Genomic DNA, 25072 nt, shown 5'->3' with positions numbered 1-25072 from the left:
TAACAGTTATAAAAGTACAAGATACATTATATCAGTAAATAAAGGAGGGGGAAATCCCTAAGCTTCAGCTGGTTTGCATAGTAGCCAAAAGTTGATAATAAACAAAATAACTTATAATAAAACAAAAAGCTAAACGGCTCATTCAGAAGCAGGAATCTTTTTCGGGCTTATTAATGGCGAAACAATTAACTTCTATACTAAAAACGATATATACTAGTGTTATAGAAAAAGAGGAATGTGATCTCAGCAAAGGTATAACTATACACATAGAGGGGACAGTGTGCTAGTATTAAAGGGGTTTCCATAGAACATAAAGAAAGACATGCCGTCTCCTTTCTCTGCAAGTTCCAGCATCGTGCTCCAGTCCTGGCGGCAGTGGCGACAGCCTGTAAACACAATGCCACCGCTGCAGCCAATCACTGGCCTCAGGATTCACCTCCGGCATACTGTGGAGGCCAATGATTGGCTGCAGTGGTGACCTCTGGTGTATGGGACGTTAGCGCTGCAGGACCAGAACGCGATGCTGGAAGCGCTAGAGGATAGACATTTTTACTGCTGCCGCCGCCTGAGTTTTTGTTTAGCTATGACAACCCCACGGCAGTAAACGATTTCCCCGTCATCCAGCCAATGGTTTCCTCAGAAGGCTTTGACACTAATTTACTCAAAATAAAAAAAATTGTCTTGAGGCAGGTATAGGCTACAGGAATGAAGAATAAAGGCTAACCGCCCAATCCCACCAATTCAGGCCTAGATCAAATAAGCTTCCTATTTTCCTCAGAGCCTCGAGATGATGAATTATATTCCAGAAATAAATTATTTCCGAGACTAGGAAGTGTGATTAGTGTCAGCGACTGTAGTCTTATCTCCTTCCAAACAATACTCTGCCCCTCGTTAGAGAATACATAGTGACGTCTATCTTTTTGTACGACGGGTTGCTGGTGGCTACATAATAAAAGCGTCTAAACCTGGCCACATTATAGGAGCAGGATTGTGGGCCGGCGATCTGGCCGATTCCCGTTGATGGAAATGTGTATCGCTCCTTGACAAGCAGTTAACAAGGCTAATGATACTAGATTAATTATACTCGCAAATGTCTAATGTGCCGAGATCGAGAAACTTTTTTCATGAGAATAATAACATGGAGAATCTTCCTCCTCTGCTGCTTGTAGTGTTTTTGAACATGTGGCACTGATTTCCAGACGGCAAAAAAGGGTCCTCAGAAAAAGTTTCCCAAATGTAATAATGACAGACTTATCTGGATTAAAAAGTGTCTGGAAAAAAGAAAAAAACACTCAAACACAGCCAAAGCTGCAGGCTGCTCGTCCATTGCGTCAGGCCTCTGTACAGGTAAAGCCGGTCATACACGCGAGTCTAAAACTCAACGGACAACTTCAACCAAAACAGTCATTCTCCAGGTGACAATCTTAGCCGATCGGCGGCTATCATACTTGTGTTAAATACTTTCTTCTAATTGCCGCTCATCCTTGACGGTGTATGGTGCAGTCGGCTGCTACATAAGTATGATGAAACAATGAAAAATTGCCAGTAAAAAAAAAAATATATAGTTCTCCTTCGTCCAGCGCCATTGGACAGGTCTGACCATTGTGAACAACTGCGATAGACGATATGGCCTAAAACGAGGCTGTGTCTGAGGAACGGTCAGTCGCCAGACAACCATTAACCTACTTCTATTTAATGTGTGTGGCCACCTTAGGTAATGATATTTTAAAATAGTTTTGATGTAAAATGTTATATTATAGGCTGACCTAAGAGATACAAAAATCGTCAGGTCCGAAAGAAAGAAACTCTTCTGTCAGGGGCAATCGGGGTCAAACAAAGTATAGATCATTCCCTGAAAAGAAAGATGCAGAGCAAATTAGAAAATTGGATCTAATATTAACAAACTCCCCCCAGGATAAAGAAATACATCAATCCATTTTATAATATCTGTAAATGCCGCCCCCCCCATGACCACCCAACTATACCTTTCTCCTGAACATCCAGACGATCAACGCGTTTACACCATCTCATACTGGTTGTTTGTAATATATCGTGACAGACAGCAAGCCAGGAACATTCCTACCAGCTGCAAGAGAAATATCTCATGATCAAATTTTTGAAATCACAATAGTTTAGAAACTGGAGTTCAAAGGGGTTTTCATCAGGATAAGTTATCAATATCTGTAGGGTCCGACGACCAGCTGCGGCACTCCAGTGGGCAACCTCCTCACAGCATCGTCCATTATATAGCAGCTGTGCTTGGTATTACAGCCCAGGCTCATTCACGTGAATAGGACTGAGCTGCACATAGGCCATGTCACCGATGAATGTGACATCACTGGCCTAGGAAGAGGCTGTGGCGCTCACCCGGACACCGTGGGGATCTGATCGGCGGGGTGCCAGGAGTTGGTTCTCCACCAATCAGATATTAATGACCTATCCTTAGGATAAGTGATCAGTATTCTACTTCCGGAAAACCCCTTTAATGGAAAATGGCAACTACAGACCACAAATCTATAAAGTATTTAAAGAGGACCTTTCACCGATTATTACAATGTGAACTAAGAATACAGACATGGAGAGCGGCGCCCGGGGATCTCACTGCACTTACTATTATCCCTGGGCGCCGCTCCGTTCTCCTGCTATGCCCTCCGGTATCTCCGCTCACTAAGTTATAGTAGGCGGAGTCTGCCCTTGTTCTGCTGTAGCACTGGCCAATCGTAGCGCAGAGCTCACAGCCTGGGAGAAAATAACCTCCCAGGCTGTGAGCTCTGCGCTACGATTGGCCAGCGCTACAGCAGAACAAGGGCAGACTCCGCCTACCATAACTTGGTGAGCGGAGATACCGGAGGGCATAGCGGGAGAACGGTGCGGCGCCCAGGGATAACAGTAAGTGCAGTGAGATCCCCGGGCGCCGCTCTCCATGTCTGTATGCTTAGTTCACAATGTCAGGATCGGTGAAAGGTCCTCTTTAATCTAAAAAGCATAAATGGCAATTCTTATTCACATAGAATAGGACATCAACATGTTATGGCTCAGCCATACGAGGGCTTCCATGAAGGAGAGTACTGCTTCTCCACTGCCAACGAATATACAGTGTCATCTGAGACTTTGGTGGCATATCACTAGGATACGCCATCAATGTCAGATAGGTGCGGGCCCCAAAGGTTGGACCTGCACCCATCTCCAGAACTGGGTCCCCGAAGTGAGCGGAAAGCAGCCGTGCATGTGTAGCGCCCTCTATTTATTTCTATTGGACTGCCGAAAATAGCTCAGCATTGGCACAGCTATCTCCTGGCAGTCGCATAGAAGTGAATGGAGCAATGGCCGCACTTGCACGATATGCTCTCCATTAATTTCTCACTCGCTCGGATAATTTTTGGAACTCCCATAGAAATTAATGTTCTCTCTTCACTTTCGGGAGGCCCCTTTTAGAGATAGGTGTGGGTCTCAGATCTGACTTTGACGGCGTATCTTAGCGATATGTCATCAAAGTCCCAGATGAACCAACCCCTTTAATTCTTCTGAGGTTTTGTACAAAGTGGACCCCATCTGTTCATAGGTCTTTTTATGGCCTATGGACATCATGGAGGGAACGTACCCACTCGGAAACACTTTCTATTCGGCTCCTCCTCTGCATGTATTAGATACCAACACAAAATAAACCAGAACACCATGAAATCTCTATTAGTAGTAAAATGGGTCACAGGGAAGAGCTCAGTAACCTGTAATTCATAGGGTTCCACTGTCTGTCAGGTAAAAGGTGGCATTTAGACCAACCTATAAGAAAAAACTCAAGTTGGGTCTAGCTACCTCCTGACGAAGCCTTTCTCGAGGTGCAGCTCTGGTCATAGACTTTGGGTTCCAGCATACCGTGGGTAACTTACGCTTTGTTTCATGCATGGTTAGGTTGTTATTTTAGTGTTACTGCTCACACATAGCATTCTTGCTTCGCCCTCACTTTGTGATGCAGTTTGGTTGTCTGCATTCCCATGATGGCCATTCGTGTTACCTATGGTGGGCAAGTCTGCTATGTGTGACCGTATTGATCCTTTACACGTATGTAACACACATATGTTTATATGTTACTTTGGGCGAACTTACAGCTCTCCCATCTTTATGCGGTTTTACACCTAGTGTCTATGACTCCTTTTCCCTGTTAGTCGGGTATATGTGAGGGTGGTTGCTCGCGGTCCCGTTACACGGGGCGTCCCACTCTCCTTTACCTTGTGCCTTTGTGTTATATTAATTGTATTGTGTCTTAATAAACTACATATATATTTTATATGTAGGTATAAGTTGCATGGCACAGACTGCACCTGGTTAGGGCCACCTGGTTAGGGCCAAATCATGCTATACCTATAGGTCTGGCCAGAAATAACTAACTGCCTATACCTAAATTATGTTTAAAGTAGGACTGAAACGATTACTCGATTGTATAGAGCAATTCGACACAAAAAGAAATCCTCGATGCAAGATTCGTTTGTGTCATGTGACCACGGAGCGGGAGTAAAGCGCTTGCTATTACTCACCGCTTCGTCGTCACCCGCTGGCCCACACCGCACTGCACTGTCCTCCTGACACATCGTAAGCGTGCGCCATGACCCGACGCAGTGTGACGTCAGGGCGACAGTGCAGCGCGCGGAGAAGAAGATGAAGGAGCTGTGCCCCTACAGGAGAGGTAAGTATTTAATTTCAGTGGTGCTGGAGACATGGCTAGGAGGGGAAGCTGGTGGCACTGGGGGCTGGTGCAAGCTGGTGGCACTGAGGGGGCAGATGAGTGTTTTTTTTTTAAAAAATTCTTTTACTTAGTTTTTTGTTATTAGAGTACTCAATTAATTGTTGGATTAATAAATAGAATACTCGCTTACAAAAATAGTCGATAGTCGCAGCCCTAGAGAGTCACCGTCATGTGACAATGCCACGTAAGGCTACTTTCACATTAGCGTTTTTCTTTTCCGGCATAGAGTTCCGTCACAGGGGCTCTATACCGGAAAAGAACTGATCAGGCATATCCCCATGCATTCTGAATGGAGAGCAATCCGTTCAGGATGCATCAGGATGTCTTCAGTTCAGTCATTTTGACTGATCAGGCAAAAGAGAAAACCGTAGCATGCTACGGTTTTATCTCCGGCGAAAAAAACTGAAGACTTGCCTGAATGCCGGATCCGGCATTTTTTTCCATAGGAATGTATTAGTGCCGGATCCGGCATTAAAAATACCGGATTGCCGGATCCGTCCTTCCGGTCTGCGCATGCGCAGACCTTTAAAAATGAGGAAAAAAAAAAAAAACGGATCCGTTTTGCCCGATGACACCGGAAAAACGGATCCGGTATTGCAATGCATTGCAATGCATTTTTCTGACTGATCAGGCATTTTTCAGACTGATCAGGATCCTGATCAGTCTGAAAAATGCCTGATCAGTCAGAAAAAATGACATCCGTTTGCATACAGTTTGCCTGATCAGGCAGTCAGTTCAGGCAACGGAACTGCCTGCCGGAATCAAACAACGCAAGTGTGAAAGTACCCTAAAATAAAAGCATCTGTAAAGGGTCTATGAGCAGTTGGGGAGGCGGGTGCACGGCCCCCACATTGCTTGCTCCTGCCTCGGTCAGACGATGTCTCTCCTACAATCAGCAGTGCCAAGGGTTCTAGCATCCACTGCCACAACGGCTCATGTCAATGCACACTTACACTCACCTGGAAACAAGCTATACCAAACGAAATTCCTGCTACGATGCCCATCCGAGACTCCATCACTGATGTCACTTTAGAGATGCAGCCCTGAAGGGAGAAGAGCATTATACCGTATTATGATCAGCTTAGAAAGGTTTAGATTCCTAAACAGCCTCCCACTAAAGAAACGTAATGGCCTTTCCCATATAAGATTCCCACAAACTGCATTTTTCCCAGCGCAGAGTAATGTCTGACAACTACTCTCCTGAAGAGACCTGGCGGAAGCTGCAACTTGGCGCAGAAGGATCACAACCACAAAGAGACATGGACGTGCCACTGCACATTGGTAGAAAATAGTTAGGACGTGGCCATGCGGTCTGCTCTCGGATGGGCCTTTATTGTTGCTGCTGAGTCCCAAAATCTCTAAAAGTATTTTATATGGATATGGCCACTTCATTACTTTACAGAGTAAGCTCATTGGTGGCATCTGCTTCTTAGTGTATCCATTAGGGTCCTTAATGGAGTTTTCGGACAATTTTTGCCACCACCCTGTTCTAAACATCCAAAATGCCGGCAATCTGCAATGTATTTGTGATTCAGAAACCGTGGCTATACTTTGGTCAGAGGGTGGGTGATGCGAGGCCTGCCTCACTGTGTATTTCCCATGGTTAGCTTCTTGCATCCACCTCCCAATGTACAGGATCTCATCCGTGATGTAACATACATCGAGCTAGAGATGAGGATGGTCAAAATGAGCACCCTGCGCAGGTGCAGAAGAGAGTGTTCATGAGAAAGAAGTTGGGCGAGGAGTTTGCTATGCAGATAGTGTCCGGCACGTTAAATGCTGGGAATTGTAGTTTGCAACGTCATACTGAAACCAAACGCCCCGAACAAGAAGCCAACAACAGACAATGGTAGACGCTCAGAACATGGAAGAAGGTAAACGCTGAATGTTAAATGGGCCTGGTTCTGGTAAAAACCCTTTAAATATAACTTTATACACCGACAACTTATCAATCACACAAGTCATCCAGACTATATATAATATCTTATCACACTCATCATCGACTTACATCTGGGAAGACAACATTCTTGGCCTTCACCATGTCCTTCATGGCCTCCTGTGTACAGTTTCCTGGCAGTGCACAACAGCTTTGGGGAATCCCACTGGTCTTGTAGTACGGGCTCTGCCCCCAGTCGGTGTAGGATTTCACCCCACAGCATTTCAGCTGCACAATACAGAAGACATGCATAAAGCTCAACATTTGTCAGTAACAGGAATAGAGTTTAAAAGGAAAAAAACAACAATACAACCAATTTCAAGTTATTTTGAATCAACACAAACATGAACACAGCAGAGTGACGGGGGAAAAAATAAAATCAGTAGCAGGTTACTGGCTGAGAACAGGTCGTTTTTGTGGAGGCTTAGAGGAGTTTTTATGGGTATTAGAAGAGTATTTGGTTGAGGTTTCTCTGCTTCTCCATTGACTTCTATGAAATCCAAAATCAAAGTCCCACGTCCATTCTCAAGAATTTTTCAAACCAGCAACTGAAAAAAACGCCACCATTTTACACTGTGTGCACAAGATGGAGTTTAACATTACAAGGGAAAACTGTTGGCGAGTTTTGGTTGTGGATTCAGCAGCTGAAAATGTCAATTTTCCGCTGCGGAATCAGTGGCAGATTTTAGCCGTTAAGGTCTGGGTCACATGTGATGGAAAATCCAGCGGAAAATTCCGCTACGGTTTTTGCTGCATTTCCGCCACAAAAACAGCATTAAAAAAAACATATGTATTACATGCAGTTTATGTGGCGGAAAAGCCAGCAGATTTCACCCTCGCCATTGGAAAGGGTGAAAACCGCAAGACAAATCCGCTGTATAAATTGACATGTGGATGAGAATTCAGGAGATTCTCATCCAGTTTGCTGTTACTGTACAATGCCGCTTATCTGCCTCATGTAAATCTGCAACAGCAAATCCATGACATGTCAGTTTTAGTAACTACTTGCATTCCCCCAATTCTGGAGCATCTTTTTATATAACTATGTTCTGCCATTCATCTATTATTCCTTCTAGAAGTGTATGAATTCATTACCCAGCAGTCTGCAATAAAGGACCAGCCGGGTGTTACCAGTTGAGGGTATGTCCCACTGTCCGTGCAGGGACGCACCCAGACGGAGCTTTCTGGCAGACTGCTAGCAACATACCCATAAACTTCTAATAGGAATAATAGAGGAATGACAGAGTTACATGGAAAGATGCTCCAAGATAAAACAGACATGTCAGGAGAGATGACAGCGCCTCTTGTATGTCTGATGTATCCATCACACACTCACCTAGCAAAGAGAGGACGGACATGTTCTTAATTACCAGATCCTAAAATGTAACACAAAATGCCTTCACGCGCACACACAAGCCTTTCACATTCACGCTTAGTCCTCATGCATTCTGAATGGAAAGAGCCACTCCGGACGCATCAGGATGTTTTCCGTTGTGTGACCGGACACAAAACCGCTGCAAGTTGCGGTTTTGTGACCGGTAATAAAAACAGGAAAAAATGGATCCAGCGCTGAAAACAATGTGAGTCAATTGTGACGGATCCGTTTTTTTTTCTGGGCCAACGGATCCGTCACCCACTGACTTTCAATGTATTTAGTGACGGATCCATTTTTTTCTGTTTTGATTTCACCTGATGTGCAAAATCCAAACGGATCTGTATAATTGCGGTATTGAGATCCTCTGCCATATCTCAATAGCGGAATTAACAACGCAAGTGTGAAAGTAGCCTAAAATCTAAAAACCATTAAAATGTGACCACTATGAAAAAACATCCAAGCGTGCCTTTCTCTGCAACTGGAAATTCCTTACGCTCCTTGCAGACGAGCGTTCCTCCCGCAGCGAGTCCGCATCGCACCTCCCAGCGCTCACGGGATTCACATAGCATTATATTGATTTATGATGCTATGTAACCCTTACAGTACTGGAATGTAGTGGATAACACTCTCGCAGCATTACGCCAGTGTTACCCAATACATTCCAGAACTGTAAGGGTTACATAGCATCATAAATCAATATAATGCTATGTGATCCCCGGCGGCGCTGGGAGGTCAGGCCGGGAGCTGCGTTGCGGACTCGCTGCAGGAGGAATGCTCGTCTGCAAGGGGCCTTAGGTCTCTTTCACAAGAGCGATTCGGATTGTGTCAGGGAAAAACTGATGGTTTTGCATGCGAGTTCAATACGTTTGGTCTGTGGTCGCGTTCAGCATTTCAGTTTTTTCCCGCGCGGATGCAATCAGTTTTGATGCTACTGAAGAATAGCCATGTACATCTTCTAGCTACCATCAGAGAAAAACGCAAACCCCAAAGCACAATATAGAAGATGCTGCGATTTTTCCTGAGCACAAAGACGATGCATGAAAAACGATGCCCAAGTGCGCAGACCCATCGAGATGAGTGCGTCAGGTTTTAGTCCAGATGCTACGCGTTCGCTACACACATCCGGATGGAAAACTCACTGGTGTGAAAGAGGCCTGACTCAGCTGACGCAGATCTCTATATGATCGGGTACGTTTCTGCAGATGTCCATTACATCACTATGGGCGCCAGGTTACATCATCATTAAAATCTTACAGCAAATTGTAACATCTACTGTCCAGTAAGCTATTGCCTCCCGTAGCCACAAGGTGGCACTCCCGCTTAACTGAACTGATAGGCGGACGACTAACGTAGATGCGCGAAGCCTTGGGGTTTACAGTCTTTTTATAGAGAACATTTGTCATATCAACCCTCAAGTGACAACTGTAGTCCGCAGAAACTACATAGCACTGCTTTCATCAGTTTTATGGAGTCATCAACCTCTCATCAATCACTCGGCCTTACTAACATACCCAAGATATTAAACCCTTCAATATATTATGCAACTTTGGCGCAACACAGCCATCAATAAGAAAAAAGTGATGAAAGAAACGTCACATGCACAAAACTGTTGCATGAGCTCCGTCTTCAGGGAGTATAAATCCGGTAATGCTCCTGCGGAGGACATCATGGAACGATTCACGGTCTACTCACCGTCCTCTGAATGGTGTCCACCGCCTGGCTCCTGGGATCTCCAGTAGAATTATACTGTTTGAGGGCTTGCATGTAACCTTGCTCAAAGCTGTCCTTAATCTGAGAAGAGACATGTAACTATTTATAAGTGTAATTCCACAACCAGAAGTCTAAAGTTGGCCATATATATATGTATATATATATTGTTCGAAACTGCACATTTTGGTGGAATGGGCTGACCATCCGTGTATGGGGCCTCATCACGACTGATGTCCTGGGAGAGAAAGGTACCTGCACACCAGTGCGAGTGAACGCCCACGTGAATTTAAGCGCGTTTCTGCACCAAAATCCGCAATTTCTCACAGCAGTTTTTGGTGTGGATTTGACGCGGTCTTGCAGCAGATCTCACCCTTCATTGGAAAAGGGCGAAAATCCACAGCTGACACCGCAAGCAAAATTGATGTGCTGCGGATTTGGAAAGCCACACGGCAGGTCAATTTCCGCACAGAACAAAAAAATTGCAAGGTGTACATGACATTTGTATCATTTCATACACTTTGCCGTTACTGTACTACGCTGCAGTTTTTCTGCGCAGGTGGCCTAAGGGTTGGACCGCTGGATTTTACCTTTACCTTTCTAGTGTGTATGGCCATGGCCTAGTGTGTATACTCCCCGCCTTACATTAAAGGGTTTGTCAGGCGTTTAATACTGATGACCTATTCTCAGGGTAGGTCGTCGGCATCTGATCAGTGGGGGTCTGACTCCCACAGCACCCCACGCCGATCAGCAGTTTGAAGAGGCTGGGGTGCTTCTCCGAGCGCTGCTTTCTCTTCCAAGTCCAGTGATGTCTTATGAATCACACAGCCTAGGTTCAAGCGAATGGGGCTGCGAGGAGACCATGGCGTTCACCAAACAGCTGATCAGTGGGGGCTTCCGGTCTCAGTATAAAACCCTCAGAGAGCCCATTAGATTAATTCTCAGTGCCGGTACTGCCACTAGTAATAACTCCGGGCCGACAGAACTACCGAGGACAAAGCTTTACCTAGCTGCTACAATGTGGAATTTACATGGAAGGTTACAAAGATCTTCAAATTTCCAACTCGTAACCATAAAAAAAATAAAAAATAAAACACTACAGGGTGATTAGAGAATATTTAAGTTTCAGCTATATAATAATGACATTACAGTAGGCGACTGTCATTTACGTAATTCCTCTGATTACAGACTAATCACTGTGTGATGTATGTATGTATGCGATGTATGTATGGATGAAGAACACATGTTCATAATAAAGCCCAATAGGGGATTCTCTTAGAATTAAATATTGATTTATCTCAGCACAGCAAGTAAGCGGCGCCCCTATGGATGGACTGTATATACGGACACTGCCAGATATCTCAGAGACCTAATTGGAAACCTAACTTAGTTACATTAACTCATTTCCTTTACAAGATCCTCTAAAAAGCAGCAATTTGGCTATTCTGTTAGGTAAAAATAAATAAAATATATATTTGATTCCTTAGTGGTTGATACTTTTTAATGACTGAAAACATGATAAAAGGCATCTCTTATTTTATCTTCTATGTAGGGCTCATGCACACGACCGTATTTTGCATCAGAGTCCGAATTGCGTGCGGATTGCCCGAGACCCATTCATTTCTACGGGTCTGCAAAAATCAGACAGCACACGGTTGTCATCCACGTGTTTGTTCTGCAAACGACAGAACTTGTCCTGTTTTTGCCCGTATTGCAGACAAAAATAGTCATTTCTAGTGATGGGAGTGAGAAAAACGCAGACTGCACACAGAATTTGCGGACCACAATGCCGAGGATCGCGTGCATTAGGCCTAACTGGCTAACAAGATACAGATCTATTTTGCCATTTTGATAGGGATCTATTCTATGCCAGACTCCTTTCACTTTTGGCAGTTTTTCAGTCACCAACATGGCACGGTGACCTTTGGGCCTGGCAGGCGTTAGACGGCTCACCTCATGTCTGAAAACCAAGCCCACTATGGCAGCAACCAGTTCAATCAGGAAGATGATGGACAGGAACATGGCGTACTTAAAAGAGAGAAAGAAACACACAAAAAGAGCGTGACAATTAATAAGAAGAACTCCTGTCGATCGATGATTTTCAGTAATAATTTGGACATGCTTCCATGCGACAGCAGAATATAAATACGGGCAATACTGTCAATGAAAAATATCATTTACTTAGCAAAATATTTATGCAGCTGCTACAAGAACAAATGTTCCAACATAGAAGATTGTCTGACCAAAGAGGAATCTATGCCGATATAACGGGAACCTGTCACCGGGATGTTGTGTATAGAGCTGAGGACATGGGTTGCTAGATCGCCGCTAGCACATCCGCAATACCCAGTCCCCATAGCTCTGTGTGCTTTTATTGTGTAAAAAAAACCTAATGATTTGATACATATGCAAATTAACCTGATATTAGTCCTGTCCCTGACTCAACTCACGTACAGGACTCATCTCAGGGTAATTTGCAAAGTTTTTTTTACACAATAAAAGCACACAGAGCTATGGGGACTGGGTATTGCGGATGTGCTAGCGGCCATCTAGCAACCCATGTCCTCAGCTCTATACACAAAATCTTGGTGACAGGTTCCCTTTAAAGGGGTGTTCCAGTTACATTGTTACCTCATGTCCACAGGATAGGGGACAAGAGATAACAGGGCCCGTACCCCTTGCAGCTCCCAGAAATGAATGGAGCAGACGGTCGAGCATGCGTTCGGCCGCTCCATTCATTTCTATGGGAATTCGGGAGATATCTAAGCTGAACTTGGCTATATCCGGAATTCCCATAGAAATGAACGGAGCGGCTGCACGCATGCCCAACCCGCCAATCAGCTGTTTGAAAAGGCAGCGGCGCCAGCCTCGTCTCCGCTTTCCCTAGGCTAGTGACGTCACATTCCTCGGTCTCATGGCCTGGGTGCAGCTCAGCCCCATTGAGGTGAATGGGGCTGAACTGCAATACCAAGCAATGCCCGTATACAATGTACGGCGCTGTGCTTGGTGCCTTCTCAAACAGCTGATCGGCAAGGGTCCCGGGTGTCAACCCCCCAACTATCAGATACCGATGACCTATCCAGCGGAGGTTAAACAGCGCCACTGGTCATGGATTACGCAGCTAGATCCATCTGTCGAGGGATCTTGCCATTCCAGCTCCATTAACACTGCACAGATTTACAAGGATGAGATCACCGAGATCTTAGACATCTACTTTCAGTCTTAAACATATTTCTTACCAATTTCAACATCCAAGTGCTCGCCCGGCAGGTGGCAAAACAGCCAAAAGTGCCCAGCAGGATAATAACGGCTCCAGTGCCAATGAGGACGTAGGGCACGTTGGTGGCATTTTCGTTGAGTAGTGAAAAGTACACATCCAAGCCAACTTTTCCCCAAACTCCTACTGTCAGTAGTATGACACCTGTGATCTGAAGATAAAAAAGGGTAGAAATAAGATGAGGAAAGCACAAGAAAATGTCACATTTGGTTACAACAATCTTAAAGCGCGGCTCTACTTATATGAAGTTGGCTTTCATGGTTGCCACTGAAATGAATGCTTGGCCACGGGTGAAGCTACATCTGCGAGAGCAGGAGCCACACTCTGGAGAGGCTGACAACCGGCTAACTTGGGCGATGTCCCAAAAAAGGGGCCTTCTTTAACGTCCATAAGTCCTAATTGGCTAAGGAGAGGGTTACTCAATAAGGAGAACCCCTGGAAGGTATGTTACGCCTTTAGTAATGGACCCTTTTACATCGCTCAGCGTTCCGTCCCGACAATCGCCTGCTCGTCAGTGAAGGAGACTGATGTATTTACATGCAGCGATCTCCTCCACAGTATGGATAGCTAATGCCGTCGCTCAATCCCGTACAGAATCGTTGTTTGCCGGCAGCAGATCATGATTAGGCAGCACAATCCGTTTCCGGCAAACAGCGATTCAGGTGACTGCATTATAGATCGCATCCCCTGATGGACAAGCATTTCGCGGCACCTTTACACTGGCAGATCAGCTCTACAGAGTGTGCCTACGAATGCAGGTTAGCGATGCTCTGCCCGATGTTCAAAGAGTTAAGAGTTGTCTAGATTATTTAAAATAAAATAAAATAAAATATGACTTAATTGGTTTATAGAAAGGTACACACACAACTATGCTCGTCTGGTCACTCAGCCGCCCCCATCATAACCTTGTGTCGTTAGGAAGTAAATGTTCTGCACGGCTGCCAGCCTCCAGATTGTGTGTGTGCCACGTGTACTGTGCCACGTGTACTATGCCCCCATCATCAACCGAGCGCAGATAATCAACCTGGCAGATACTCGTTTGTGCAGAATTACCTGAGGACTACATTTAGATTATCACAACAACTAAACAGTTATAACCACCTTTTATATAATAATATGTAACTTCACCGAGTCATTTCACCTTAAAGGGAAAAAGAACTATTGTTTAAGTCACGATTTTTATGCTAATATTTTTTAGAATTTTTGGCGAGTTTTTTTTTTTGCATTTCACCATTTATATATATTTTTTTAAAAACTGTATATAATCCTACAATTTTCGCACTGGCCGCCAGGTCTAATAATAGGTCGTGATTTCCTGTTCTGTACAGGTACATTTTCAGTAGCTACTATAACAACAGGCAGAATTACACCTCCATATAGATAACACAGAATCCACCATACAGTAGGTGATATCACAGCTTATCTGCTCCCTCCTGACCTCTGTACAGGTAACAGAGCATGCCTAGCAAACTCTCCCATAGAAGTCAATGGGGTCCGCTCCAGTCCACTGTGTCTAGGGCCCATGTAGACAGGAAGTCTTTAGGGTACTTTCAAAATTGCGTTGTTTGATTCCGGCAGGCGGTTCCGTTGGCAAAACTGTATGCAAACGCATGTTATTTTTTCTGACTGATCAGTCTGAAAAATGCATTGCAATATCGGATCCGTTTTTCCAGCGTCATCAGGCAAAACGGATCCGGTATTTATTTATTTATTTTTACATTTTTAAAGGTCTGCGCATGCGCAGACAGGAATACCGAATCGGTCAGTGCAGCAATTTGAATGCTGGCACTAATACATTCCTATGGGAAAAAAAAATATGTCGGACCCGGTATTCAGGCAAGTGTTCCGTTTTTTTGGCCGGAGATAAAACAGTACCATACTGCGGCATTATCTCCGTCCTGAACAGTCAAAAAGACTGAACTAAAGACATCCTGAACGGATTACTCTCCATTCAGAATGCATGGGGATAAAACTGATCAGTTCTTTTCCGGTATTGAGCCCCTAGGACGGAACTCTATGCCGGAAAAGAAAAACGCTAGTGTGAAAGTACTCTAACATATTGAAAATTGTAGGATTATATACATTCTTATATAGCGACATGAAAAATTAAAACTCACCAAAAATGTTTAAAGGGGTTATCCAGGATTTTCATATTGATGTCCTGTCCTAACTTCTGAGACCCCCCCTGCCAATCCGCTGTTACTCACCGTAGCTAAGATGAGCCCTGGCCTCCTCACAGCTCGCCAAGCACAGCGCGGTACATTATCTAGTGGCGGGCCTTGGTACTGCAGCTCAGCCCCATCCAACTGAATGCGCCTAAGGCTACTTTCACACTTGCGTTCAGAGCAGATACGTCTGCATTATAATGGTAAAAATTTGTGAAAGTAGCTGCAGACGGATCCGTCCAGACTTTCAATGTAAAGTCAATGGGGGACGGATCCATTTGAAGATTGAGCCATAGTGTGTCATCTTCAAACGGATCCGTCCCCATTGACTTACATTGTAAGTCTGGACGGATCCGCTCGCCTCCGCACGGCCAGGCGGACACCCGAACGCTGCAAGCAGCATTCAGGTGTCCGCCTGCTGAGCGGAGCGGAGGCTGAACGGCGCCAGACTGATGCATTCTGAGCGGATGCGCGTCCACTCAGAATGCATTAGGGCTGGACGGATCCGTTCGGGGCCGCTTGTGAGAGCCTTCAAACGGAGCTCACAAGCGGAGCCCCGAACGCTAGTGTGAAAGTAGCCTTAGCCATATGACTGCTGTACGGTAATGTCACTGGCCTAGGCGCACTCGGAGCGTCGCTGTTCAGCGGGTCAGACCCCTGCTGATCTAATACTGATGGCCTATCCTTTAAAAGGGGTTATCCAAGACAAAGCAGACCTCCGGACGTGGCTGACCTGTAGTGGTAATGTTACTGTGATACTTGTGACGCAAGAGGAGCAGGTCACTGCTGCGACCTGCGATTGGCTGCAATGGTCACGTGCCCCCCAGCGATGGATTTTGATATCGTCACAGAGGGCCAGTAAGCGGCAGGGACCAGGTGAGTATCGCCACCACTGCGGGTCGACCATGTCTGAAGGTCTTACTTAGTCTCGGAAAATCCCTTTAACATAAAAATGGGATTTAAACAGCAAGTCATTTCCTGATGACACATTCCCTTTAAATGTAGCTGTTGTCATTTGTCATGGGGCACAAAGGCAAAGTAAAGCCCCCCCCCCCCCCCCGGACTCACCCTGCCTGATGTAGGAATGATATAAAACCAGTTTGGGTAGTCTGTGGGTTTAAAGCGCCTGAGTAATAAAACTTACATGTGTTTGTAAATGTTTGTGAACCAACATCAAACATTCCCTGATGCTCAAAACAAGACGAAAATAAAACAACGCACATGATATAAACAACCGCCGGCGGGATTTGTTGTAGGACTATTGGGCGTCTGATCGCTGTAACTGGAGAAGGAAGAGGCGGCGGCGCTCGGCCCGGTCCGTGGCTTCCTGTTACAGAGCCGCACCTGTCCAGGTACAGAATTCTCAGCTGCAGCACAGCCTTATTTACAGGTAAAGACGTCTTAGGTTCCATATAAGAGGCTTCTCAGTTCTGTATAAACGGGTTATCCGACCCCCAAAGTAAAATAAACTGAGGCTATGTGAACACTTGCAGATTTTACATATAGTGCCAGCTAAGTGGATGAGATTTTTAAAATCTTACATACCCGGTGCAAAAAATTTCTGCCCAGAAATTGACCACGGGTGCAGATTTTGAAAACCCATAGCACGTCCATTTTTTGAGAGGCTAACACGTGCAGATTTGGCGTTTGTGAATTTTATGCCGGAGCCGCCTGCAGGAGAGCTGCGCCGCCAACGTGATTTCACAGAATTGTGTCCGCCATGCGCACACCCGGCATAGCTCATCCTCACACAACATGTACATTAGAGGGAGAATACACAGGAATATCGCACACAACTTACCGGATTGCTCCCATCCAAAGCAGGGTCAAGCACAATGAAAGAAAAGAGGCGTTAACAAAGCTTATAAAATGGTTCATTTTCAAATGAGGTAAAATTTTTTTATAAAAAGACAAGTCGCCTGCCTCCTCTTATAGGCAGGTTTATACAACAGCGGACATGACGCCTACACTGTGCGGCCATTCAGCGATATTCCTAAAAGGGGTGAGGCTGGGACTGACCAGCTGCCTAATGCGTATAGGGGCACCCCAACCCCATCCCCCAATGGCGAATGTTGGGGAGATAAGGAGTGAGCAGCAGGAATTCAACTGCCCGATCCTTCCCTTCTGGCAGCGACTTATTTCCCGCTCTCTGTTCCAGATACATGCATGCTCGGCCGGGCACAGAGTCCATGCCTATGGAGGTGTTAGAGGAAATCACTGTCAGCACTGTCTAGGCGATTAAAGACACAATTGCATTCATCGATTTATAGCCGATGACAGACCAGCATTTTCATGTACAAATTCGTTTGCATACAATCATTGGGGTTGTCTCGTTTCCTATATTGATGACCTATCCTCAGGATCATCAATATCCGATCCGCGGGGGTCCGACTCCTGGCATCCTGCCAATCAGCTGTTTGAAGAGAACGCAGAGCTCATACAAGAGCCGCCTTCTCTTCGCCGTCGACACCGTAGCTGTGAGTAGGTGTAATCACAACCCCACGTTCCCCATTCACTTCAATGGGAAGGAGCAGTTACAGTCCGTCTGCTCCTTCCCATTGCCGTGAATGGGTCGGAGGACCTGCAAATTCACCCGCTCGACGTTGCGATGTTAACAGCAGGCAGATAAACCGTGAAAAGACAACAGGGCTCGCACAAGTGCTGCGTTCTCTTCAAACAGCTGATCAGTGGGAGCGCTGGGAGTCAGACCCCTGCCGAACTGAGGATAGGGCATCAATATAGGAAACAGGACAACCCCTTTAACCGAGAATCCTATTTAGACAGCAACGATTAAGAGTACTTTCACACTAGCGTTTTTCTCTTCCGGCATAGAGTTCCGTCCTAGGGGCTCAATACCGGAAAAGAACTGATCCTTTTATCCCCATGTATTCTGAATGGAGAGCAATCCGTTTAGGACGTCTTCAGTTTAGTAGTTTTGACTGATCAGGATCGAGATAATACTGCAGCATGCTACCGTTTTATCTCTGGCCCCAAAAAACTGAACACTTCCAGCATATTTTTTCCATAGGAATGTATTAGTGCCGGATCCCGCATTCAAAATACCGGAAAGCTGGATCAGTTTTTCCGGATGACACCGGAAAGACAGATCCGGCATTTCAATGCATTTGTAAGGCTACTTCACAAGCAGATCCGAACGGATCCGTCCAGCCCTAATGCATTCTGAGTGGATAAGGATCCGCTCAGAATGCATCAGTCTGGCTCCGTTTCGCCTCCGTTCCGCTCAGCAGCGTTTGTGTCCGCCTGGCTGTGCGGAACCAAGCGGATCCGTCCAGACTTACAATGTACGGATCCGCTTGACATTGACACAATATGGTGCAATTTCAAACAGATCCGTCCCCCACTGACGGATCCGCTCCGAACGCAAGTGTGAAAGTAGCCTTAGACGGATCAGGATCCTGATCAGTCTTACAAATGCCATCAGTTGGCATACGTTTTGCCGGATCTGCCACAAGTGTGAAATTACCCTTAGATAAAACAAGCCCGATTTCACATCGTTCACATTGCTGATCACATGGTGTAAATTTACATTTCCACAAATCAATAACGACAAGTGATAATTTGTTTGCAGAAATGATTTTACAAGAGTCGAACAAGCGTTTCCGGTGCAGTCGTTCAGTCACACACTACACGATTATTGTCATTAGTGTTCAAATTGTAACAATTATCTGCTCCTCTAAATGCGCCAATAGACAACCTCAGGCGCACTGCTGTGGACTACAGGTCACACAATTAACCCACAGTAATTCCCCACTATGGTAATTAAATAAAGCAAAAACAGCATAAAATAAGATTTTTTCTCTATTCTGCCTGCAGTGACATTTTATTATAATAGAAGAATACGGTTCCGAGCTGGAATCGCCGGCTATTTATGAAGCTGGACTGGAGCCGCCCAAAGCATTTCTGAGGAAGTGAAGAGTATATACAAAGGACGGTTTACAGAGTGAACTCCCAGCATCATCGCTGCTGTAATAACAGCCGACCAGCTGGCCACACACTAAAGCAGGCATGGCCACCTGTGGCTCTCCAGCAGTTGTAAAACTACAACTCCCACCATGCCCTGCGGTAGGCTGCTAGCTGTAGGCAGTCTGGGCACGCTGGGAGTTGTAGTTTTACAACAGCTGGAGGGCCGCAGGTTGGCCATCCCTTCACTAAAGGCTCCTAGGAACATTCTTTCCCCATAAACTGCCCTGATCACCCAATGAATGAGTGAAAGCATCGCTGAAGTGGACACTAAAATCATCATTTTTGGGCTCCTCTGAATTAAACTTGCACCAGTGTAATGTTTTCCGACGCTGCAAGTTCACTTCAGAGAAGCGGTGTTCAGTCCGGGAAATACTGCTCCCACATGAAGCTTGTTACCCGTCCTGAATACGCTTGTGTTATGTCCTTTTACACAGTCCAATGGGCGAGGTAATTATCGAGAATAATTCATATGTTCCCAGTAATTGCCCGTTTGTGAGAAGAGATTATAGATACATTTCCATGCAGCAATCATCTCTGTATCGGGATGAGCAATCGCTACTACGATCACTTGTGTCCAATGCAAATTCGCTGTTTGTGGGCAGCAGATCCCTGATTTACACAAGATTAAGTAACTATGTTTATTAGCACCGCATTAACAATGCTTGCACCTAATGAACGAGTGCTTGGGTGATCAGTGGCAGATATATATATATATATATACTAACTCTATACGCCATTGGCGACCGGAACATGTATACAACAAGCCACTGGTCCGTACAGCAGACCAGTCTATCCCAAACAACCCAATTATAATTGATAATGGTGCGATTCTAGATTGACTGGAATGTAGATATTTGGAACGGAAACTAACGGAACGTCTACAGAAGACAACATCGCTGCTTAGATGAAGTTCTTGTCATATCAGAGCTCAGCACCAATATACATATGCCACTATTGTTGCCACATCCACATCAATGGGTTTCCCAGGATTTCTGACTGATGGGGTCCGACGCCCCCGCCGATTAGCTGTTTTTTCTAGTTGTATCAACGGGACTCCACAGCTCCGAACAGTGCGGCGGCCATGCTTGGTTACTGCGGTGCTGCTCCTGGTCTCTTCATACAATGTGGGCCTTTGCTCATTTGTTTGTCGGGTGATCTGCAGCATATTTATATATGGGAAATTATTGGGAACAAGTGTTGCTAGTTCCCAATCATCGACCTGTGTAAAAGGCCCCTTACTCTGACTGTATTAATCCTGAAACGAAGCCTTGCCTTTGCAAGAATACAATGAAACAGTTGCCCACCATGTCTGCGAGACAAATGTCTATCAGGTTGGGACATGTAAACTAAATCTTATAAGGGACCTCTGCACAAAAGCCATCACATACAACCTAAGGCCCCTTGCACGCGGTCGTATGTAATTTGCGGTCCGCAAAAAAATAAGGATGACATTCGTGTGCATTCTGTATTTTGCAAAACGGGACAGCCGGCCCCTAATAGAACAGCACTATCATTGTCCGTAATGCGGACAATAATAGGACATGATACATTTTTTTGCGGAACGGAAATAAGGACATACGGAATGCACACAGAGTAACCTTTTTTTTTTTTTTTTTGCTGACCCATTGAAATAAAAGGTTCCGCATACTGTCCGCAAAGAAAAAAACGGAATGGACACAGAAAGAAAATAAGTTTGTGTGCAAGAGCCCTAACAAGCAGACGGCCCCCGCCTACAGGGTAGATGGCATCCATCGCAGAGGACTGCCGCTGCGGGCACCGAACTGAACAGAGTGAAACCTTACCGCGATGTACCTACAGTTTCTGCCCGTACTCCTAGGTAACTACACTTTGGAAATTACACTACAAAAAGTTACATTTTAATAAAATGTTATAGCTCACAAATCTGAACGAATGACGTAAAACCGTAACGCCACGATGTGCGTTCCCACCCTACAGACGGATTAGCTGAGATTCAAGGTCATATCTATCAGATTAATTAGATAAAAATATTTTAACATTAAATTCCACGAGTCTCCTAAAGGTCCATCATTTTGCATCTATCAGATGTGTCCAGACGGCTATTTTAGGCTGCGAGCCGGACATGACCGATATACGTGTACTGAACTTCAGTGCACAGACCCGGTGTCTATAGACTGATGGCGCCGGACAGATAAACTCCGCGTGCAGCGTTCTTCTGTCCAGCATCACAACGGATGCACGGGGTGAATGGGATCAGTTCTCCTCCGACACGTTCTGCTTCAAGACTGAGGCCACTGAACCAGATATAGGTGAAGGGGCCCTTCGAAAACTCATCTGAATCAAACTGATATTCTCATTCTTCTGAGATTTTTTGAATATTTCAGAAACCAGCAGGTCCCACCGATGCCGGATCAGAGGAATTTAACATACTTTGGAATTCCTATATAGGTCTATTGAACAAGTCCGGTCACCAGCTTGGGATGGAACACCGCGGTGTGAATGTCTGGTGGGGGTGCGAGATCTCTCCGGAATGTAACACGTCGCTGTTCCTTCTAACATTTACACCATTATTAAAAAGATCAGTTTGCACCTTCCTTACAAAAGCTCGAAATGAGTCTAGAAATGTAAAGATCCAATATCCGAAAATAATTACCAGTCCGGACAATTCCAAGGAGCCAACGCGTCTACACATTGGCCTAACATTTCGGGTTGTTTTGTATCGATGACTATGAAGCCTCTTATAGCCGGACGGCCAGATCCTGGGGCTCATCTGATACTCATGTTGTGTTTGATATTTTGTAGTTACAATGTATTGTTCCAGAGTCGGGATCTGAGCGACTTGACTCTACTGCCGATTGTGGCTCAAGTCCCCCTTGACAAGCTACAGTTACCAGTTGGAGCATAATGGGGTAGATTTATCAAAACTGGTGTAAATAAAATCTAGCTTAGTTGCCCATGGCAACCAATGACTCTTTTTATATTCTATTTTTTTGTTTCTCTGATCTTCCAAGTTATAAATTCCCCCTTTAAGTGCTTTTATCTCTAGCAGAACGAAATTGCAGACCCATTCATTTCTATGGGGCAGCTGCCCGGACACGCACTTCCGGATCTGCAATTCCGTTCCCGAAAAAATAGAACATGTCCTATTCTTGTCCGCAATTGCGGACAAGAATAGGCATATTCTATAGTGCCGGCAACGTGCGGTCCGCAAAATGCGGAACACACATTGCCGCTGTCCGTGTTTTGCGTATCCGCGGCTCCGCAAAAACACGTTGCGGACATGTGAATGGAGCCTAAGGCATTGTGCACACAACCGTATTTTTCATCCATGTGCTATCTTTTTGTGGATAGCACACTGATCCGTTTATTTCTATGGGGCTATGCACACATCCGGATTTTTTACAGATCTGTGTGGCTATTCCACAAATGATAGAAGAAGATGTCCTATTCTTGACTGGATGAGCGATAAATATTTTTTTTGTGGATAGGACAAAAAAGCGCTGCACTCGGCCATCTCTGGAACTCCCATAGAAACGAATGGAGCAGCCGGGTGCAAGTGCGTCCAGGCCACGCCGTTCATTTCAAGGGGACTGCAAGTCCCCGTTCTGATCGGAGGGGGTTCTGCTGCGATCTAATAGGTACCCCCTATCCAACTTAAAGTAACTGGAATATAATTCATCATTCTATTGCATCTTTTATGCAGGCTAAAATAATAAGAATCCTAGTTTGCTGGTGGCAGATCGTGCCGTCCAATCCCCCTCTGCTGCCGGCAAATATTACACTGTGGGGACGAGCGATGGGGTTAGCCATCACTACTCCCTATACTGTGGAGAAGATCGCTGCATGTAACAGCATTCAACGCTTCCTCCCCGACAATTAGTGATGATGGAAGCGAGCTTCCAATCCTGGATCGCTTTGGTCATAACTTCGTTTGAATACTGTACGGAGCTTCGTCTCCATACAGTATTCAAAACGTACGGGCTCCAGCAGCTTGAAAGGAGTTATCACTAGGAATGAGCGAACTTCATACTTTGTTCGGGTTGTGGTATCCATTATACAGGCCATAGACTTCTATTATAACGGAACGCCTCTAAATTGCGTTATGGTCCGTGGTAATGGAATCCATAACGCAATTCAGCATATACCCCAACCCGAACTTTCAAATATGAAGTTCGCTCATCCCTAGTTATCACCAAGGTCTCGGCATTCGACTTTTAGAATTTAAAAAGCATTCTAAAACAGGAATGCGAAGCCGACTTCAGATCCAAAATTTTAAAATGTTCCCCCCAAGTTGAAAAATCAAATCCCAAAGTTATTCACCGAAGCCCCACAAGACTTTGGTGATAACTGCGATAGGAAAAGACCAGCACTCGACTGTCAGTCTTCTCCTATCATTGTTAGATTTGGGACGCCAACCCTGGGACACGTGCACCGACCAGCAGGTATATCGCAGCGCCGACTGACTGTTGTTACGGAATTTGATGATAACTAGGGAGGAACGAATCGACTTCGGATGAAACATCTGAAGTCAATTCGCATAAAACGTAGTTCTAATACTGTACGGAGCAGAAGCGCTGTACAGTATTAGAATGTATTGGCTCCGATGAGCTGAAGTTATTGCTTCTCAATAACTTCATAAATTAATTTGTACTGTAAAAAAAAAAATCCCGAACTCTGGTTTTTCGCCGTCAGAATTAAAGTTAATGTTGCTGCCCAACATGATGGCCCTTGCGACAATCTTTTGAAGGACAAGTGTATGACGGGTCTAGCAGAACGTTGCTTTTATGCCCAAGTGACTGGCATTTTGAGATTAAATGCCACATGCCCGGGGCCACCAAGTCACAGCTCTAAACACTAGTGTTGAGCGAACTTCTGTTTTAAGTTCGGCGTCTAAAGTTCGGCTTCCGGTTAGCGGAGAATCCCGACATGGATTCCGAATACTGTTGTGGTCTGTGGTAGCGGAATCAATAATGTCCGATTATTGATTCCGCTACCACGGACCACAACGGAATTCGGAATCCATATCGGGATTCTCCGCTAACCGGAAGCCGAACTTTAGACGCCGAACTTAAAACAGAAGTTCGCTCAACACTACTCAACATTGATAACCCTGTCCCACATTTTTTTCCAGTGAGGTCAGATTCTACGTAGGGATGAGCGAACTTCTGTTTTCAAGTTCGGCGAACAAGGTTATAACACTTATGGTCCGTGGGTAGCGGAATCCATAACGGAATCCTTAGATAACCTGAACCTTGTTCGCCGAACTTGAAAACAGAAGTTGGTGAGCGAACTTGTGTTTTAAGTTCGGCGTCTAAAGTTCGTGTTATCGAAGAATCGCTTTATAGATTCCGCTACCACGGACCATAACGGAATTTAGAATCCATAACGCGATTCTTCGATAACCCAAACCCGAACTTAAAACACAAGTTGGCTCAACGCTACTTCTACGCTTTGATATACGAGCTCGTGGTTTCTCACTAGTCCATCGGTTCCAGTCGGACATCAAGAGCAAATGTCTACAATCAACTTAAAGGACAAGAATATCCAAAAATACAAAAGCTTTCGCGCGTCCGATCATCCGGAAACCTTCTCCACTCCAAGGAAGCAGCAGGAGGAGAGCTGAGGAATGTGGAACTGAATGGCTGAAATAACATGAAACCCCCCAGAGCACAAAGAGGAGAAGCCCCAATCCCAGCAATGAGCCCCCCACCCAGAGATACAGCGACCCCCGTCTCGGCCGCTGCTCCTTACCCAGAAGATGAAGGTGTAGATCAGCAGGACGCTCTTCAGACAAGTTATAACGGGCTTTGTCTGCAGCCGACGGGACGGGGACGCCATGGCTTCACCGAACTTCTGCCAGATCCGACCTGGATGCCGGAAACACCCGAGCGAGCGCCGGAAACTCCCG

At 45.4% G+C, this 25072-nt stretch overlaps 1 protein-coding gene across 1 annotated transcript; it reads right to left on the bottom strand.

Moving 5' to 3' along the window:
* Window positions 1-303: 303 nt before the first annotated feature.
* On the bottom strand, window positions 304-25072 carry TSPAN6 (tetraspanin 6). Its single transcript, XM_044275116.1, has 8 exons — window positions 24916-25072; window positions 12999-13187; window positions 11713-11787; window positions 9745-9843; window positions 6750-6905; window positions 5701-5784; window positions 1986-2086; window positions 304-1852 (listed from the first exon to the last, which is right to left on the bottom strand). Exons 1-7 carry the CDS (start codon window positions 25000-25002, stop codon window positions 2018-2020), a joined length of 759 nt encoding a protein of 252 aa, XP_044131051.1. The 5' UTR covers window positions 25003-25072; the 3' UTR covers window positions 304-1852; window positions 1986-2017.

This window comes from Bufo gargarizans, unplaced genomic scaffold, assembly GCF_014858855.1.
Source record: "Bufo gargarizans isolate SCDJY-AF-19 unplaced genomic scaffold, ASM1485885v1 original_scaffold_889_pilon, whole genome shotgun sequence".
In the NCBI taxonomy this organism is placed as follows: Eukaryota; Metazoa; Chordata; class Amphibia; order Anura; family Bufonidae; genus Bufo; species Bufo gargarizans.
Note: the sequence above shows the minus strand (reverse complement) of the source record. Positions and strands in the feature narration are given on the sequence as shown.

Excerpts from the sequence above, each read along its gene's own strand:
- TSPAN6 (XM_044275116.1), bottom strand. The coding sequence starts at position 25,002 with ATGGCGTCCCCGTCCCGTCGGCTGCAGACAAAGCCCGTTATAACTTGT. Across the intron at positions 13,188-24,915 it reads TCTACACCTTCATCTTCTGG|ATCACAGGTGTCATACTACT; the intron begins GTAAGGAGCAGC and ends TTTTATCTTCAG. Across the intron at positions 11,788-12,998 it reads GCACTTGGATGTTGAAATTG|TACGCCATGTTCCTGTCCAT; the intron begins GTAAGAAATATG and ends CTCTCTTTTAAG.